Here is a 17,322-nt window from a genome sequence, read left to right as displayed (position 1 = left end):
ATGCACAACATCGAGCCACAGCTCCTATTATACCCACCACAGCTAGCTTGAACAGAGGCCCCATGTTGCCGAATTCTAGGGAGTAGCACTTACACAGACTACAATGTGAATCTGCAAAGCATCAGTTCCTGGTATTAGGAAGAATGCAATCTGATTAAACAAAACACTTACAATGATATAAAGTCTTCCTACCCAGGTTTTAAGTAGTTTCCACCTAAGTAACCTGGGTAACAACTGAAGGAAGCAGCTAGAGACAAAAGCAAAGCAAACATGATTTATCACAGACCACACAAATGGTCCTGTCAAGGTAAAGACACAACGCTCATCTCTTGAATCAGTCATGAGTATTGATTTTTTAAGCTGAAATATCTAATTTTGTCTAATTATCTAATAGTATCTATTTTATCTAACAGTATCTAAAGGTACTATGCCAAAGGACAAAATGCACCAAAATAAGGCATTAACTATGTGTTGGCTCCAGCACTGAGAGACAAGCTTACCTATCAACCAGGGGCTCCGACATCCTCGAACGGTGGTACCCCCTGCTACATAAACATAGAGTCCCTGCTGCCTCGGACTTCTGCGCCATGAAGCCTCAGAGAAGCCTCTTTATGGTTCAATGCTTCCCTTCTCTGACTTCACCTGACCCTAGAAACATTCAGTTTGGCTGTAACACCTACCACGATTATTCACACAAACGGCTTACTATTTCTTATTAAAATGTCAGAGTAACTACAGTAAGGACTTCCCAAATGGGTCAGATGATAAAGATTCTGCCTGCAATGCAGTAGACCCCGGTTTGATCAGGGGTCAGGAAGATCCCCTGGAGAAGGGCATGGCTACCCACTCTAGTATTCTTGCCTGGAGAATCCCACGGACAGAGGAGGTTACAGTCCTTGGGGTGAAAACAAGTTGGACAATAAATTTTAGTGGTTACAATTCTAAACTCAGTTTACACTTTGTGATGATTGACTCTGCATGGTCAGTGTTGGACCTCTGTTGCTCATGGTGGCTGCCTGCTCACACTTTAAAACATGCACAGAGCCCCCTGCTTTTCAGGCTGTCCTTCCCACACAGCTACTACCTTCTCTGTCTCTCTGCCCCGTTATTCTCAAAGCCAAGAGAAAATATAGAGCATATTTTTCTTTCTTTTCCTTAACTCTTCCCTCAGAAACAACCTAATTAATTAAAATTAAAACTGACAGAAGTCCCAAAGTAAACTCAGGAAATGTAGAAAAGTAAAAATACCATTATCACACACAGTTCCGACAGTCTCAGCCAGTTTATCCTCTGACTGAACAACAGTTTGACTATCTAACTTTAATTACTTTCCCAGTAGACTTGTCATTTTAATTTTTTTTCTTTCCCCAGATGAAATTCTATTATCAGTTTTACCTCAGACAAATAATGCTCTGAAGTAAAAACCATAAACAAGGAACTGAAGCAGCAAAACAAGACTGTAGACTGTATCAGCTTAACTTCTTCCTTTGGGAAGATAATTCAATACTTTTCTATACACAATCAACCAGAAAACAAAACTATTACATAGAAAGAGTTTCAATAACAACAATCCTCAGAGCAGAAGCACTGGAGTAAGGCTGTAATAAAGTACCACTTATCTCTAAATATATCACAGTTAAAATATTTTTTAAAAATTTAAAACCAACACAATGTTATTTTAAATTTGTTCCATTTTAAGGGAATGCTGTTTACCATCTTAAAAACATTTAAGAGCCCTCACTCCATTGTTTGACTTCTAAAGCAATATCTATACTAGCAGACATTGCGTACACAGCTTACTATAGCAAGAGAGAGATTACTAAAAATGTTGATGGCATCAACATTTTGATGGCATCATTTTGATGTTTAAAAATCTTCATTCAACGTTAGATCTGAAAACACTAGCCAGTTTTACCAGTAAGTATAATAAACTGGGCTTCCCAGGTGGTACTAGTGGTAAAGAATCCGCCTGCCAATGCAGGAGACGGAAGAGCCGTGGGTTTGATCCCTGGGCCAGAAGGAGGAAATGGCACCTCCTCCAGTACTCTTGCCAGAAGAATCCCACAGACAGAGGAGCCTGGTGGGCTGCAGTCCATGGGGTCGCAAGGAGTCAGACACAACTGAGCGTCTAAGCAGAGCAGATACAATAAACTAAACTGGGTGATCTACAAAGACTAAGACCCAAGCCAGAAAGAACTGCTTAACCTATAAAGACTATATATGCACTTGAAAGCAACTGGACAACAAATACATATTTTGGGATGTAACAAGATCACAGCAAGTTACATGCTCAAAAGCTGAAGCTGCATTTTGTAGCAGCTGAACTTCTTGATGACCTAGGTTTAAAAATTAAGCCTAAGCCACATATGTGCATATAAGAAGAGTGTCTCTCTAAGTATGAATAAGAAACTGATAGCAATTGTTGCCTCAAGGAATGAGATTTGGATGATGCCAAGGAATGCCCCTGCCAAGGTGTCTAACTTTATTTAGATCAGCCTATGTAGCAATTTGTGCTCCAGGACACTGTCAAAAACAACAGATCAATCAGCTAGCAACCTGGGGAGACTAACAGCTTGGTGTAATACCAATAGAGGCAGGCCAGCAAAAACTGAAGCAGAGCAGCCAGACTTTAAAAATGGCTTTTATTGAAGTATAGTTGATTTACAATATTATATCAGTTTCAGATGAACAATAATATAGTGATTCAATATTTTTACTATTTTACTATTATACTTTATATTAATAATATAATGTTGGATAAGACTGTTGAGAGTCCCTTGGACTGCAAGGAGATCAAACCAGTCAATCCTCAAGGAAATCAATCCTGAATATTCACTGGAAGGACTGATGCTGAAGCTGAAGCTCCAATAGTGTGGCCACCTGATGTGAAGAGCTGACTCACTGGAAAAGACACTGATGCTGAGAAAGATAGAAGGCAGGAGGAGAAGGGGCCAACAGAGGATGAGATGGTTGGATGGCATCACTGACTTGATGAACTTGAGTTTGAGTAAGCTCCAGGAGATGGTGAAGGACAGGGAGGCCTGGTGTGCTACAGTCCGTGGGGTCGCAGAGTCGGACATGACTAACTGAACAAATACTTCATTTAAAGCTATTACAAAATAATGGCTATATTTCCCTGTGCAATAAAATATATCATTTTTGCTTATTTATTTTAAACATAGTAGTCTGTATCTCTTACTCCTATATCCCAAACTTACCTGCCCCTGCTTCCCTCTCCTCACTGGTAATCATTATTTCTTTCTCTGTCTCTGTAAGTCTGTTTCTCTTATTTACATAAATGCATATGTGGTAACTCAGATGGTAAAGAATATGCCTACAATGCAGGAGATCTGTGTTCGATCCCTGAGTCATGACAACCCCAGAAGGCAATGGCAACCCACTCCAGGATTCTTGCCTGGAGAATCCCACGGACAGAGGAGCCTGGCAGGCTACAGGGTCACAAAGAGTTGGACACAACTGAGCAAATAACACACTATTTTCTTTTTTATAGGTTCCACATATAAGTGATAACAGAGCATCTGTCTTTCTCTGTCTGACTTCATCCACGTTGTTGCAAATGGCAGAATTTCACTCTTTTTTATGCCCAAGATAAATATATTCTTGTGTGTGTGTGTGTGTATTTTTTCTTTGCCGTAGGAGACAGATCCAAAAAAATATTGCTACAATATATGTTAAAGAGTGCTCTGCTTGGTTTCAGGTCTTCCTTTCAGGTCTTTAATCCATTTTTACTTTATTTTTACACATGGAGTGAGAAAACATTCTAATTTCATTCCTTTATACATTCTTTTTCATACAGTCCACATGTATGTATGTAGCTGTCTAGTTTTCCCAGCACCATTTACTAAAGAGACTGTCTTTTCTCCATTGCATATTCTTGCCTCCTTTGTCACAGATTAATGAACCGTAAGTATATAGCTTTACTTCTGGGCTCTCTACTCTGTTTCAATGATCTAAGTGTCTGGTTTGTGTGTGTGTGTGCCAATACCAGGCTGTTTGATTACCGCAGCTTTGTAGTACACTCTGAAGTTAAGGAGTGTGACATCTTTAGCTCTGTTCTTTTTTCTTAAGACTGCTTTGGCAATACAGGGTCTTTCATGATGCCATATGGATTTTAGGATTATTTGCTCTAGTTCTGTGAAGTGTCACAGGTATTTTAAAAGGGCTTATATTAAATCCATAGATTGCTTTGAGTAGTGTGTACTTTTTAACAATATTAATTCTTCTAACCCAGGAACATGAGATATCATCCCCTTTCTTTATATTATCTTTAATTTCCTTCCTCAATAATTTAAAGTCTTCAGAGTATAAGTCTTTCATTTCTTTGATTAAATTTATTAACAGATATTTTATTCTTTTTGATGTAATTCAAAATAGATTACTTTCTTGCTCTCTGATAGTTCATGTGCATAGAAAATCAACAGATTTCTGAATATTAATCATATATCCTACAACTTTACTGAATTCACTATTAGTTCTAATAATTTTTTGGCAGAGATTTTAGAGTTTTCTGTGTATAGTATCATGTCATCTACAGTGATTAAGTTTTACTTCTTTCCAATTTGGATACCTTTTATTTCTTTTTTTGTGTCTGACTGCTGTGGCTCAGACTTTCAGTACTATGTTAAACAGAAGTGGCTAGAGTGAGCATCCATGTTTTGCACCTGTTTTAGAGGAAATGCTTTCAGCTTTTCACCACTGAATACGATATTACTTATGGAATTGTCATATATGAGACCACCCAAATGTTTAACAGAAAGATCAGAGAAACCTACCAAAAAATCAGAGGTTGTCCTGATGTTCTGGAAGACTGTGCAGATGCCCAGCTAAACCTAATAAAACCTAATCCTGAGTCTGAAAAGACAATAGACAAGGCCACTGCTTTACAGTTATACTTTCATTGTTTGGAATTTAAAAACACTGATAAATCTCTGTGTTGAGGGCTTTCTAGGTAATTCATTCTTTATATCCATTAACATCACCGACATCAAGTGCTTCATAAAAGCAAAACTTACTCAAGAATTTCCCATCAAAGCACAGAATACAAGACATTCCTACTGGCTATTATCTCAATATTCTAAAGAATTAGACTGTCCTATGTTCATAGATATCTTAGGTCAAATATTAGGCAAGCAAAGGGAAGTCCCTCCTTTCCTGAAGTTGCTAAACTGTGATAAAGTTGTTGCTAAACCCAACTAAAAGCCTTCAAGATACCAAAAACCACCTCAAGGACTTAATAAAAAAGAAAAAACAAAGAACATATAATCAAAACCTAAGACCTGAACAACCTGAAGGGCTACAAAACTAAGAATCAACAGTCTATCACAAATAGAGGTTCTAAATAAGAATTTAAAAACCCAGAATTTTACTTCTAGCTATGGAAACAAATTTTCTCTTCTTCTCTTGACTTCTTTCAAAGATATATGAAGGCTTAAGGGAAAAGTTATACTACTGTATTGTGAGGTTTATAATGTATGTAAATATAACATATATGACAACAATAGCACAAATGATGGAGGAATAAGTGGAACTAAACAATCCCAAGGTTTCTTACATTTCACATGAAGCAATAAAATATTAACTTTGAGTAAATTTTAAATTAAAGATGTGTATTATAATCCCTAGAGCAAGGATATATTAAGAAACAGCAAAAAGCCAGCAAAGGGTTCAACACAATCCCTATCAAAATTCTTAGCAGGCTTATGCTGAAGAAACTAATATGCTGATTTTTAAAACTTATACGGAGATGCAAAAAATATAGAATGACCAAAACAATAGTGATTTCAAAATTTACCACAAGCTACGTAATTATACAAAGTTGAAAAATGACATAAAGATTGACAAATAGATAATGGAATAAAATAAAGTCCAGAAATAGACTACCACACATACACCTTCCACAGATTTTTTAACAAAGGTGCTAAAGCAATTCAATGGGGGAAGGTAAATCTTTTCAACAAATGTGCTGGAACAAGTGGATAGTCACAGGAAAAAAAGTAATCTAGACCCCTACCTCATACCGTATACAAAACTTAATTTCAGATGGATCACTGTCCTAAACTTAATCGCTAGACACTAAAAAGCTTCTAGATCAAATAATCAATAGAGATATGAGAGAGAAGCATACTTTTACTATCTTGGGATAGGAAAACATTTCTTACCATGCAGAAAGCAATAACCACACATAAAAAATTGATGTACTAAGACTTTATCAAAATTCAAAACCTCTCATCAAAAGACACTGTTAAGAAAGCAAACAGACTGCAGGAGAATGGATACATGTGTATGGATGACTGAGTCCCTTCACCGTTCACCTGTAGCTATCACAACATTTGTTAATCAAGCTATACCCCAATACAAAATAAAAAGTAAAAAAAAAGAAAAGTGAAACAAAAAACCCACAGACTGGGAAAAAAATATGTACAAACTCATACCTAACAAATAACTTGAGTCTAGAATAAAGAACTCCCAGATTCAATACACTTTAAAAAGTTTAAAACATGGGCAAAAGACCATAGTAGAGACTTCAAAAGAGAGATAAACACTCACATGGAAAAGTGCTCAAAATATTAGTCATTAGGAATATACAAACCAAAAACACAAAGAGGTATCACTAATATGTAACAGAATGCAAAAAAAGAAATGACTGGGAACAAAATGTTAAGTGGACATGTAGTAAAAGCTGCGCTTTCAAACACTACTGATATGATTTTTAAATGGTATAGCCACTCCAGGAAAAGAGTTGGCAATTTCTTAGGTGTTTACCTAAGATAAATAAAAAATATATATCTACAAAATACTTGCATAAGAATTTTCAAAATAGCTGCTTTCATAAATAGCACCAAACAAGAAACAATTCAAATGTCTATCAACAGGATAATGGATAAACCAACTGTAGTACGCAACAGGATACTAGTCAACAATAAAAAAAAAAGCATTGATACAAAAAGCATATACAAAAATATGGATGAATCTCACATATAATATGTTGACCAAAAAAAGTCAAACACAAAAAAGCACATACTATATAATTTTATTTACATGAAGTTTCAGAAAAGGCAAAAGTAACCTGAAAAAAATCAGAAAAGTGGCTGGCTGCAAGAAGGTGGGATGGAATCTGATAAGGAGCACTGACAGAATTTTCTGGAGTGATAAAACCAGACCTTGACAGGAGTGTGGGTTACATTAGTAAATGTATTTCACAAATTCACTGAATTACAGACATAGCATTTATACTTTTCACTACATGCAAATTTTACCTCAAAATAAAAAAAAAAAGGAAAGAAGAATAAAGAGAAAAATAAAACCAAAAAAAAAACAATAAACAATAAAAATTTAAAAAAGAAGTGAAAAACTATAAGCAAATATTGAACTCTAGTTATATAGGACTGCCTTTCACCATGGTATTGCTTAGTGATTCTAAAACCACTTCTGTATGTTTTAGGGACAATGAACAACTTGAATATGAACTCTGGAATAGATAATAGTATTGCATCAGGTATCAATGTTAATTTTCCTAATTTTGATAAATGTGCTGTGGTTAAATAAGAGTTTGCCTGTGTTCTTAGTAAATTACATGTAAATATTTTGTGGTAAGGGAGCACAATGTTTCCAATTTAGTCTCAAATGATTCAGAAAAAGAAATAAAATGCATATTTATAAATACTTATAAATATATATATGTACACAAGCAGGGCTTCCCTGGTGGCTCAGCTGGTAAAGAATCCGTCTGCAGTGCGGGAGACCTGGGTTCGATCCCTGGGTTGGGAAGATGCCCTGAAGAAGGGAACAGCTACTCACTTTAGTATTCTTGGCCTGGAGAATTCCATGACTGTGTAGGCCATGGGGCCGCAAAGAGTTGCGACTGAGTAACTTTCACTTTTAAGGGCTTCCCTGATCGCTCAGTTGGTAAAGAATCTGCCTGCAATGCAGGAGACCCCAGTTCGACTCCTGGGTTGGGAAGATCCGCTGGAGAAGGGATAGGCTACCCACTCCAGTATTCTGGCCTGGAGAATTCCATGGGCATAGTCCATGGGGTCGCAAGAGTCAGACAGGACTGAGTGACTTTCACTTCACACATGCGCAGAGAAAGAAAGAGAATAATAAAGCAAATGCAGAATGTTAAAAACCTGCTGAAACTATATAAAAGGTACGACTCTTTCAACATTTCTGTTAGAGTTGGATCACCTCAATCTAACTCCCTGGTTTTCCAAATGAAAAATGAAATCCAGAAAAACCAGACCAACAGTCTAGAATCCTGATCTCTTGACTCCCACTTCAATACTCTGTAATAGTTTTTAAAAAGAGTATTATTAGCTTTGATACTACCTAACGAAAGCCAGCCAACCTTATTTACTGCATATAGTATTTCACTAGGGGAAAAAAAAAAAGCTGCAATTAGGATACTATTAGAATCAAAATTCTGATACTTAAAAAAACTACACTGCAGGGACTTTCCCGGTGGTCCAGTGGCTAAGATGCCATACTCCCAATGCAAAGGACCCAGGTTTGATCCCTGCTCAGGGAACTAGATCCCACACTCTGCAACTAAAAGATCCCATGTGCCACAACTAAGATTCGGGACAGCCAAATAAACAATATGTGTGTGTGTGTTTGAATATACGTATACACAAATAATATATATATATAAAATAATTATAGATGTGTGTGTCTGTGTGCATGTATGTATACATAAATAAATATATATAAAATATAGATGTATACATATATGTATATACAAATAAATACATATAAATGTAAATAGTATGATACATATATAAATATGTGTGTACATATATGTATATACAAATAAACAACATAAAATAAATGTTAATAGTATAATTAAATAATATACACATGTGTGTGCATATATATGTATACATAATATAACATGAATGTAAATAGCACAAATAATATATAAACATATAAATATATATACATGCTGTTCAGTCACTAAGTCATGTCTGACTCTTTGCAGCTCCATGGACTGCAGCACACCAGGCTTCCCTATCCTTCACACACACACACACACACACACACACATATAAACTCACCCTAAAAAAACCAATACTACACTGCAATCTATTTGGTATAAGTAGAACATTGACTGGACTACAGAGTATTTTCATACAAAAATTTATCCTCCATTATAATCATCACAATAATAAACCAATCTGGAACCAACACTGAAAGCCATAAAGTGATATGGCCAGTGAAATAGCACACTACTGTTAGTCTTGGTTGCAGGCAAGATAGACTATCAATTCAGAAGCTCCTTGAAAAGAAAAGAAAGTTGTGCCTCCCCTCTCCACACACACACAGTAGAAGACAGCAAAGCTTACATATGAGGAACTAAGTTGTGTCCCATATTGACACACTAAGAAGGAAAGAAGCAGAAGTCTAAAGACTTGAAAACCTTAAAATAATCCTTTCTCTAAGGGTTTAAGGGTTGAACTACCATTTCTTTTGATCATGGAGAAAAAAAAGTTAATATATTACTAATGTACTATAACAAGGCAAAGGTTCACCATACTATCTTCCTTTACGAGTTAAAGGAAATTAACTCTCAGCCAGGATCGTTATATACCCCCTATACTTCAAAAAACTAAGTTAAAGAATAACAAAATGAAAAAATCGTTTATCTTCAGTTTCATGTCCTGTAGGGCTAGATATACGGTAATGAAAATATGTTCAGTAATAAAAAAAAAAATGTTCAGTGAATTACCGGAGATCTAAATAAACAGATATTCCACATACACGGGTAGGAAGACAATACTGTCAAGATGTCACTTCTTTCCAATTTGATCTATAGACTCAATATAATCTCAATTAAAGTCTCAGAAAGTTATTTTGTGGATATCAACAAACTAGTTCTAAAGTTTATGTGAAAAGGGAAAAGACCCAGAATAGTTAAAACAACGTTGAAGGAAGGGGAAGAAGAAAGCTGGAGAGATAACCCTATCTAGGTTCAAGAGTTACTATAAGCTTCACTAATCAAGACAGTGTGCTATTCACAGAAGTATAGAAAAACAAATCAGTGGAAGAGAAGACATGGCCCAGAAACAGACGCACACAAATTCACTCAAAGGACCTCTAACAAAGGAGAAAGTGTTACAATGGAGAAAGGAGTCTTTCGAACAAATGGGGCTGGAACAAAAGGACATCAGTTCCTAGAAGATGACATAGGAGAAAATCTACATGAACTCAGGCACAGTGATGATTTTTCAGATATAACACAAAGGCATGACTCATCAAAGAAACCACTGATAAACTGGACTTCATTAAAATTAAAAACTTTTGCTCTGTGAAAGACAAAGTCAAGAGAATGAGAAAACAAGTCACAGACTGGGAAAAATATTTGCAAAAGACACACCTGATAAAGAACCGTTATCCAAAACATAAAATGAACTCTTAAAACCCAACAATTAGAAAACAAAGGACTTCCCAAGTGGTGCCGTGGTAAAGAATCCGCCTGCCAGTGCAGGAGATGCAAGAGACAAAGGTTTGATCCCTGGGTTGGGAAGATCCCTAGAGTAGGAAATGGCAACCTGCTCCAGTAATTCTGCCTGGAAAATTCCTTGGACAGAGGAGCCTGGTGGGCTACAGTCCAAGGGGTCGCAAAGAGTGGGACATGATTGAGCAACTGAACATACACACAAGGAAACAAACAATCCGACTTAAAAAGACCAGAACAGATATCTCACCAAAGAAGATAAACAAATGGCAAATGAGCACATGAAAAGATGACTAACATCATATGTCATCAGGGATCTACAAATTAAAACCACAATGAAATACCACTACACACCTATTAGAATGGCCAAAATCCCAAAACAATGCCAACACAAAAAGCTGTTGAGAATGTAGAGCAACAGGAATCTCAGGCTCGCTGCTGGTGGGAGTGCAATATGGCAAACACTTTGGAAGATAGTTTGGCACTTTCTTACAAATATAAACATAGTCTTATCATATAATTTGGCAATAAGTTGAAAATCAATGTTCACACATAAACCTGCACACAAATGTTTATAGCAGCTTTATCTGTAATTGTCAAAACTTGAAAGCAACCAAGATGTCTTTCCATAGCAAAATGGATAAACAAACTCCACACAATAGAATGTTATTCATCAACGAAAGGAAATGAGCAGGGACGTCCCTGGAGGTCCAGTGGTTAAGAGTCCACCTTCCAACACTGGGGACATGGCTTCGAGACCAGTCAGGGAACTAAGGTCCCACATGCCACGAGGCAACCACGTCCACGCACTGCAACTAGAGAAGCTCCATGTGCTATGACTGGAGAAAGTCTATGTGCTCCTGCCAAAAACAGAAATGAGCTATCAGGCCATCAAAAGACATGGAGGAGCCACAAAAGCACACTGTTGAGGAAGTCAATCTGAAAAGGTATCGGAAGGAATATTTTCCAGCACAGGAATACAGGAATCTGTATAGTCAGAATATATAGTTGACTATATTGGAAAAGGCAAAAAAAAAGATCAGTGGCTGCTAAGGGCTTGGAGGAAAGGATATAGGAGTGACTAGTGACTCGGTGGAACACAGGAAACGTTTAAGGCAATGCAACTCTTCTGCACAATATTCTGACGGTGACTATGTGTCATTAAACAGATCTGTCAAAACCTACAGAATTTACAACACAAACACCAAACTCTTCAGTAATAATAATGTATCAATATTGGTTCTTTAATTATAACAAACGTACCATGCTAGTGAAAAATGTTAATAATAGGGAAAACTCTGTGTTTGTACTTTCCCTCAATTTTTCTATAAACCTAAAATTGCTCTAAAAAATAAAATTTATTAATTAAAAAAATTCATCAATAAATTTCTTACCAGGTCTAATGAAGACATTTTCCACAGACAACATTGCTGCTATTGGAAGCAGGAGATCTTCACAGTCAAGAGAAGCAGCCTTTATTACTGCACATGTCAGATGTGGAGGGAGAGGAAACTCTACCATAGACAAACCCAATCTGGTCACATGGCCACTCCTTAATGGAAAGAAAAAGTTCTTAAGTCTTTCTGCCTTCAAAGAGTACAAGTGAAATGTACACACACATTTAGACTACTTTAAATTACCTCTAGAAATTCAATTCAATATAAGGAATATGACACTGTGGACATTGATAAGAGAAGCATAAAGATGGTAAAATTCCTTGCTCTCCAGGGCCCATCTAGCCAACAAACTAAACAACAAGGCAGGATGAGGTAATACAGTAACAGACACACAATGCTACAGAAGCGTGGAAAACGTCCTTAAGGATATGAGACAGTGATAATTACCACATCTTCTCCCATCACAGAGCCATGAGAACGAGGACTCTGGCTCGCTCATTATTTTGATGTGCCCAGCACGATGCCTGGCAATGCAAATGGTACTCAGAAATTACGTGTTACACGCTACCAATACTAAACAAAAACAGGTTTATGGTGTAACTTCAGAATTGTGGTGAGGGAAGACTGAGAACAAATTCTAATTTCAGGGAAAACAATCCATTCAATGCAAACAAATCACTTTCTGATGATAAAGGAAAGTATTAAGAACCTTTAAAAGAGAGCGAGATTCACATCTGCTGTGGTCAGTTTGTTCTGAGGGTTTTTGTTGTTTACCTGTCAATGGCGTCACACTGGTAAAGCTGTTTAAGAGCTTCCAAAATAAGTCTTTCGTTAGGTGGATCCAAATAGGGGAACCTGTGTGTTTAAGTGATACATAAAATGAGACTTCATTCCTTGAACATGGCAAGATTTTATACAGATTTGAAAATTTCTTTAAAAGGTTTTCCTTCTGTTTTTCAAGTTTTCTTTTCTATCTCTTTTCTTTTTAGCATTCTATGATGGTAATCAGCATTCGACAAAGGAGGAAATTTTTTCTGAATCACTCTTCTATTTAATTCAAGAAGCCCTTTTTTTTGATTCCCCCTTAGCTACAATACTCTCACGATTCCTCTCTACTTATCTTAACAAAGGTTCTTCATAGCCAATATCGTCTATTCTGTTCTGCAGTCTGTAATTTTTATTACAATTTAAAAAAACAGTGAAGAATTAACTGAAAGTGGCTAAAAAATTACAAATTATTTAATAGTACCTCAAAATGGTTTTTGATACAATGATAAATAGCTTCAATTAACTTTACCAATTTGCTTGTCTGTATGGATATGTATGGACTTATTTTCTCTTGAACTGTCTGCAAACAGACTGTAAATACAATGCCAATTTACCCCCAAATATTTCAGAGTATGTCCCCTGAAAGTAAGGACATTCTCTTACATACCACACTATCATTAAGTAACATAAGACAATTAACAGTATTCACAAAGGTCAGTATGACTATTGAGAGATCCCTCTAGAGCATGGGATCTATTTTACACTTGAAGATAATTATTTCTTCAAATATGGAAAAAAACAATATTCACAAAGGACAGCACGGAAACATATAACCAAGGTGAATATACACCTGCCCACCAGGACAATAATTACTTAATATTATCGGCACTGGATTATTTTTCCCGACATTAGTTTTGAGATGATAAATTATCCACTCCAATTTCTCACTTTGGAAAAGGTCCAATATCTTACACAAAAAAAGTCCATTCCAGGATTGACAGTTCTATTTCAATATAAATAAACAAAAATCTGGTTGACTGTTCTATAGTCAGCTTTCCTACAACTTGTATCAACGAGTCCAGTTATCTGCTAGAGCAAGAGTTAGCAAGAACTTTCTAAAGGCCAACTGAGCTATAAGGGAAGCCACTTTTTAAAGGCAAGACAGTAAATATTTTAGGTTTTACAGGCCATATGGTCTCTGTCACAACCACTCAACTCTACTGCTAAAGCAAAAGCAGCCATACATAAATGAAAGGGCATGGCTGTGTCCCAATAAAACTTTATTTACAAAAACCACCAGTGAGCCTGGACCAGATTTTGTGACCCCAATCCTAGAGCAATACCAAACTAGTCAGCTTCCTCATCTACATAAGAGCCATTTTAGATTTGTTAAGAGTACAATTATTTCTCCCCTTGATTATATCAAGTACCAATTCTGTCAAACTCTCCTTGTATTCTCTGGTTTCTAAGAAACCCATCATACATAATTAGCTTTTTTTTAGAAACAATCTAGTTTGTCAAACTCCTCATAAAACATGATAACATGCAAAACTGAATTACAAATGTACAGTGACCAATACTGAAGAGGAATGCTATAATTCCCAATCATCTGGACACTGCAGTCTATTAATAATCAGAGTTTATGCGGTAGGGTTTTTTTAAATTTTTAAACAGAATAACTGCAAACTCATGTTAAATTTGTGGTGATCAGATAACTTAAGATCTTTTCCACACTGAACTTCTTTAATGTGCAATCAAAACATAGGATTTTAGATGTATCCTTTCAGACTTTTACCTTGGTGATTTTTGCCCAAGGTTCTGGCCTATGAGACCATTCTAAGTCTCAGTTTTAATCTTCTACCTATTAGGTATGCAAATTTTTACAAAAAATCTGGAAATCATGATTTTAATATGATTATTTAATATTTTCATTAAAAATGCTTATCAGGAAAAAGTGAAATTCAGCATACTACCAATAAAACCCCCATCAAGGCTTGGTGAAAAATTAATCAATACTTTCTGGGTTTGGCTATTTGGTGACTATACCCTAATTCAGCAGTACTGTCATATTCTTATTCACAAAGATGTCAAATGTAATCTTGTTAAATACTGTGTTGAAAACAAGAGACATCAGGTTATCATTCAATCACTTCTTGCATCTGTTATGTGAATGGTCCTGTCTTCAAATTGAAAAGGGAATGGTTTGAGGACGTATTCTTTGTGATTCATTTAGATTCACACCGATGATTACAAATCAACATTACATTCTCTTAAACCATTTTCCAATAAACAATGGTAGAATTTGCTAAGAATCAATGTAAAGCTTACCAGGCAGCTATTTCTAAAACCTGCCCTTTTCTTAAATGGAAAATTTATTTTTTTAGTTTCTCACAATTTTCTGGTAACCTGTTCTGCATAGTTTCTCAGAGATGACCTATAGTACCTCTGACATTATATCTGCAAGTTCTTTTAGTATTGTGGAAATAATGTCTAAAGCCTCAAGACAACCTCATCTATGGTTGTTAGGGTTTCTCAGTATTTTCTAATCCATGCTAGTCATCATCCCTTCCTATCTAGACTTGTTCTTCTCTTTTCAGTTTTAAAATCATTCTTTATTAAAAATTTTCATTTATTTGTTTATTTTGGCTGTCCTGTCTTCGTTGCTGCACTCGGGCTTTCTTCAGTTGCCGCAAGCAGGGGCTCCTCTTCGCTGTCGTGCTGGCTTCTCATGGCAGGGGCTTCTCTGGTTGAACAGAACAGGCTCGAGGCGTGCGAGCTCCAGCAGCTGCAGCTCACAGGCGCAGCAGGTGCGGCTCACAGGTTCAGTATTTGCGGCTCGCGGGTCCTAGAGTGTCCAGCTTCAGCAGTTGAGGCATGTGGGCTCAGCAGTTGTGGCGCATTGGCTTAGGTGCGCCATGACATGTGCAATCTTCCCAGACCAGGGATTGAACCTGTGTCCCCTGCACTGGCAGGCAGGTTCTTATCCACTGTGTTACCCACCAGGAAAGTCCCTAAAATCATCCTTGATGGAGGAGAATGGGGAAGCTCAGTAACAACGAAAGCTCCACTTTCTTTTGTTACCTATGAATACTATACCATCTATTTCAAATTCTGGTTCTCTGTTGCAGGGAGATAGAACATGGTAAATAATTAACACTGCTGTATGTTATATATGAAAGAATTCTCAACGTGAGGAAAAAAAATTTTTTTTCTATTTCTTTAATATTTCACCTGTATGAAATGATGGATGTTCACTAAACCTACTGTGGTGATCATTTCACAATGTATATAAGTCATGCTGTATGCCTTAAACTTACAGTGCTGTATGTCAATTATATCACAATAAAACTACAAGTAAAAAGAAAGAGGGGAGGGGAAAGAAGTCTTTTTTGGTCTCTAGCATTTTAAGAATTTTCAGTACTTTCTAAGTCTTAAAACTTAAGATGGAAAAATAATTCAGTGCAGATGATATTGAGTAATTATAGTTTCTATTTTTCTAATATATATTTATTCTTGGTTATATGCTGCTCTGTTAGCCTTTATAAATATTTTCAATCTGAGTTCATCTGTTTGGTCAATTAGATTTCTTTAAAATGGCCTTTCTCATAGGTATCATTTATGAAAACAATTTTATATATCTGCTTTCTTCTTTCTAGGATTTTTATTCTCATCTAGAAAATCTCTGGTGTTACAATAACTCTGGTGTTATTAAAAAAAAATCAATTTCAGATGGCTTTCCAAGAGTATATAAAACATATCTGGATGCATCTAGTAACTATTTCCCTTATTATGAATTTAAAGAATACATGAAAAACAGAAAAGAATGCAGTCATCTTCTCCCTAAGTTCCTGACACTTCAACATCCCCAGGCAATTAAAAACAAAATTAAGACAAAGATAATACTCTTCTTTCACTATTTCTTCTATCATAAATTTTATAATGATAAAATTTCAAGGCCCTACAATATTCTGTCCTATACTAATTATATAGTTCAACATTTAACTAAAATTTAACAGTTGTTCTATTCTTTGCTTCGTGTCTAAATCTCATTTCCCCATTAGAATTTAAGCTTAGCGAAAGCAAAACCTACTAAAGAGTATTCCCCTCTCATGGTACTTGGTACCATGCTGACTACATAAAAAATGCTAATCCCTCCAAAAATAAAACACAACACTTTCTAAGTGGAATTAAGGTCATTTTATACCTTTCATTACAGATAAACAGTGGTCACTAAATGATCCAAATAAACATCAGTCTGAAACACTCCATTAAGCCAAGGTTAAAATATGAGCAAGGGATCAAATCCCAGTAAAGCAAGGGAAAGAAAACTTTTATTTGGGTTTGGTTAAACCTTGAAATGGAGGGCTATACGTGTCAAATACTTCAAAAAAATTTCAGAGGAAAAACCTGACTCCCTAACAAATTTTTCTTTTTTTTCAAGTTGTCTACATACCTTATTACATCATGTATGGCAAGGCACTTTAAGGTCAGAACTACAGATGTCAAACTAGTTCTCTTAATCTCAGGGATCACATGGTCAGGCATACACTGGTTCCAAAAATCTTTACTATAGATCCGAAAGCATTTTCCTGAGGAAGTCCTACCAGCTCGGCCACTTCGCTGTAACGCCTCGCTCCTTTAGGGAAAAAACAACAAAAAGTCCCCAAAACGTCTGTGATTTTTTTT

At 36.1% G+C, this 17,322-nt stretch overlaps 1 protein-coding gene across 3 annotated transcripts in view; it reads right to left on the bottom strand.

Annotated features, from left to right (window-relative positions):
- DHX40 (DEAH-box helicase 40) overlaps positions 1–17,322 on the bottom strand; it is a 46,626-nt gene that overhangs the window by 9,876 nt on the left and 19,428 nt on the right. For 2 of the 3 annotated variants that reach the window (XM_043902844.1, XM_043902845.1), the window contains exons 10-12: positions 17,090–17,272; positions 12,643–12,723; positions 11,866–12,023 (exon numbers count right to left, since the gene is read on the bottom strand). In XM_043902844.1, coding sequence (XP_043758779.1) covers positions 11,866–12,023; positions 12,643–12,723; positions 17,090–17,272 — 422 coding nt within the window. The remainder of the gene's footprint in view (positions 1–11,865; positions 12,024–12,642; positions 12,724–17,089; positions 17,273–17,322) is intronic. The other variant, XM_043902846.1, reaches the window with a different exon arrangement.

The sequence above is a fragment of the Cervus elaphus genome, chromosome 5 (genome assembly GCF_910594005.1).
Source record: "Cervus elaphus chromosome 5, mCerEla1.1, whole genome shotgun sequence".
In the NCBI taxonomy this organism is placed as follows: domain Eukaryota; kingdom Metazoa; phylum Chordata; class Mammalia; order Artiodactyla; family Cervidae; genus Cervus; species Cervus elaphus.
Note: the sequence above shows the minus strand (reverse complement) of the source record. Positions and strands in the feature narration are given on the sequence as shown.